Here is a 2,001-nt window from a genome sequence, read left to right as displayed (position 1 = left end):
TACCAGAAGAGGAGACGTGACAGGCTCTGCCAGGCAGGGTGGCGGGTAGGAGTGTGAGATGCTGTGCTCAAGGAGACATTCAGCCATTCACCCATTCACCCATCTAGTCCTTCACTCAAGTTGGTCAATGTTTATTTTGCACCTAAATCCATGCCAGGCTCTGTTTTAGCAGTGGACCCACAGCAGTGAGCAAAGCCAAACAAAACCTTCATGTCCTAATGAAGCTCACTTTCTAGTAGGTGGAGATAGGTGGTAAGAAATGTTTAAACATAGGAGATGTGTGATGGGAAGAAAAATAAAGAGGCGCCGGGCACAGTGGCTCACACCTGTAATCCCAGCACTTTGGGAGGCTGAGGTAGGCAGATCACCTGAGGTCAGGAGTTCGAGACCAGCCTGACCAACATGGAGAAACCGCATCTCTACTAAAAGTACAAAATTAGCCGGGCATGGTGGCACATGCTTGTAATCCCAGCTATTTGGCAGGCTGAGACAGGATAATCTCTTGAACCCAGGAGGCGGAGGTTGCGGTGAGCACTCCAGCCTGGGCAACAAGAGTGAAACTCCATTTCAAAAAATAAAAAAGAAAAGGAAAAGTAAGAGGCTTGAGCCCAGCAGTTTGTAACCAGCCTGGGCAATATAGTGGGACCCCATTTCTACAAAAAATTAAGAAATTAGCCAGGCATGGTGGCACGTGCCTATAGTCCCAGCTGCTTAGAAGCTAAGGTGCAAGGATTGCTTGAGCCTGTGATGTCGAGGCTGCAGTGAGCCATGACCGTGTCTTTGCACTCCAGCCTGGATGACAGTCTTGAAAAAAAAGAAAGGAAGACAGATGGCAGGTGGGCAGAGAAACAGTTGCAGAGGGTGGTCGTGGCCATTCTCAGAGAGCCCTCTGTGCTTTGCTCTGCCTTCCTGATTGTCGTGCCTCAGGGACAGTTCAGAGAGGAGAGAGGGAGAGCTGTGGGCCCTTCTCTGAGCGAGGGAGCAGGATACAGGCACCTGGCTCTGACCCGGGCTTTCCTGCTTCCCTGCAGAACATCTCCGCCTGGTGTGGTGGAAAGTCCAACATCCTGGAACACAACAAGGCGAGGGACCTGACAAAGCCCAGGTGGAGATTGTCACTGATGGGGAGGAGCCTGCTGAGATGATCCAGGTTGGGGGACATTGGAGTGGGCAGCCGGGAGCCTCTGCTTGAAAGTGGCCAAGAGAGGTGGTGATGAGCTGAGGGCTGAGGGTGGCCGGTGGAGGGTGGCAGGGGGCATCTGGGGTACTGCCTTGGGCTGTGGCCAGCTCACAGGGTGCCCCTCTGAGTAGATGCTCGTCCTGGAGGCTGAGCAGCCTCGCTGGTGGGGTGGGCTGGACACTCACCTCACCTCTGCTGGGTGCCCTAGTGCAGGGTGCAGTTTGCCCCACCAGAAGCTATGGCCCTAGGCATGATGGGCTGGGAAGTTCCAGGGCAGGGGTCCCTATAAACCTGGCCTGCTCCGGCCCCTGCAGGTCCTGGGCCCCAAGCCTGCTCTGAAGGAGGGCAACCCCGAGGAAGACCTCACAGCTGACAAGGCAAATGCCCAGGCCGCAGCTCTGTATAAGGTGGGCCCCACAAGCCTGCCCTGGGACCCAGCAGCAGGGAGGGTGGGAGCCTGCACAGCACAGCTGTGTGCAAGCAGGGTGGAGGGAGAAGGCAGGGGGAAGGTGGGGCTGGAACCGGGGTGGGAGGTGGGGAGTTATACAGGACTGGGAGTGAGAGGAGGATGGGGAGTGGGCGGAAGGCAGGCCCTGCTGAGGAGATGAGTGCACCTCACTTCCAGCCCGTGCTTGGTGAAGGCTCGAAGCCAATGCTGAGCTTTTCTTTCTTGAATTCTGTGCATTTCTTTGTAATTTGGAATGCACCTAATTTCCAAATGGGTTCGGGGCCCCTGTGCTGCAGGGATTGGGGTGATGGGAGGGAGTGGGGCTGCCTGGAATTTGCTTTTCAGGTCTTCACTCTCCTGTCTGCTCCTGGGA

The 2,001-nt window shown here is 55.7% G+C and overlaps 1 protein-coding gene across 1 annotated transcript in view; it reads left to right on the top strand.

Annotated features, from left to right (window-relative positions):
- Positions 1 to 2,001, top strand: part of CAPG (capping protein (actin filament), gelsolin-like) — a 35,981-nt gene that overhangs the window by 30,462 nt on the left and 3,518 nt on the right. Inside the window, 3 exon segments of the mRNA XM_011925700.1 lie at positions 1,032 to 1,092; positions 1,095 to 1,150; positions 1,495 to 1,587. Of these exon segments, the coding sequence (XP_011781090.1) occupies positions 1,032 to 1,092; positions 1,095 to 1,150; positions 1,495 to 1,587 (210 nt within the window).

This window comes from Colobus angolensis, unplaced genomic scaffold (genome assembly GCF_000951035.1).
Source record: "Colobus angolensis palliatus isolate OR3802 unplaced genomic scaffold, Cang.pa_1.0 Scaffold118, whole genome shotgun sequence".
In the NCBI taxonomy this organism is placed as follows: Eukaryota; Metazoa; Chordata; class Mammalia; order Primates; family Cercopithecidae; genus Colobus; species Colobus angolensis.
This window is presented reverse-complemented; position numbering and strand designations above follow the sequence as displayed.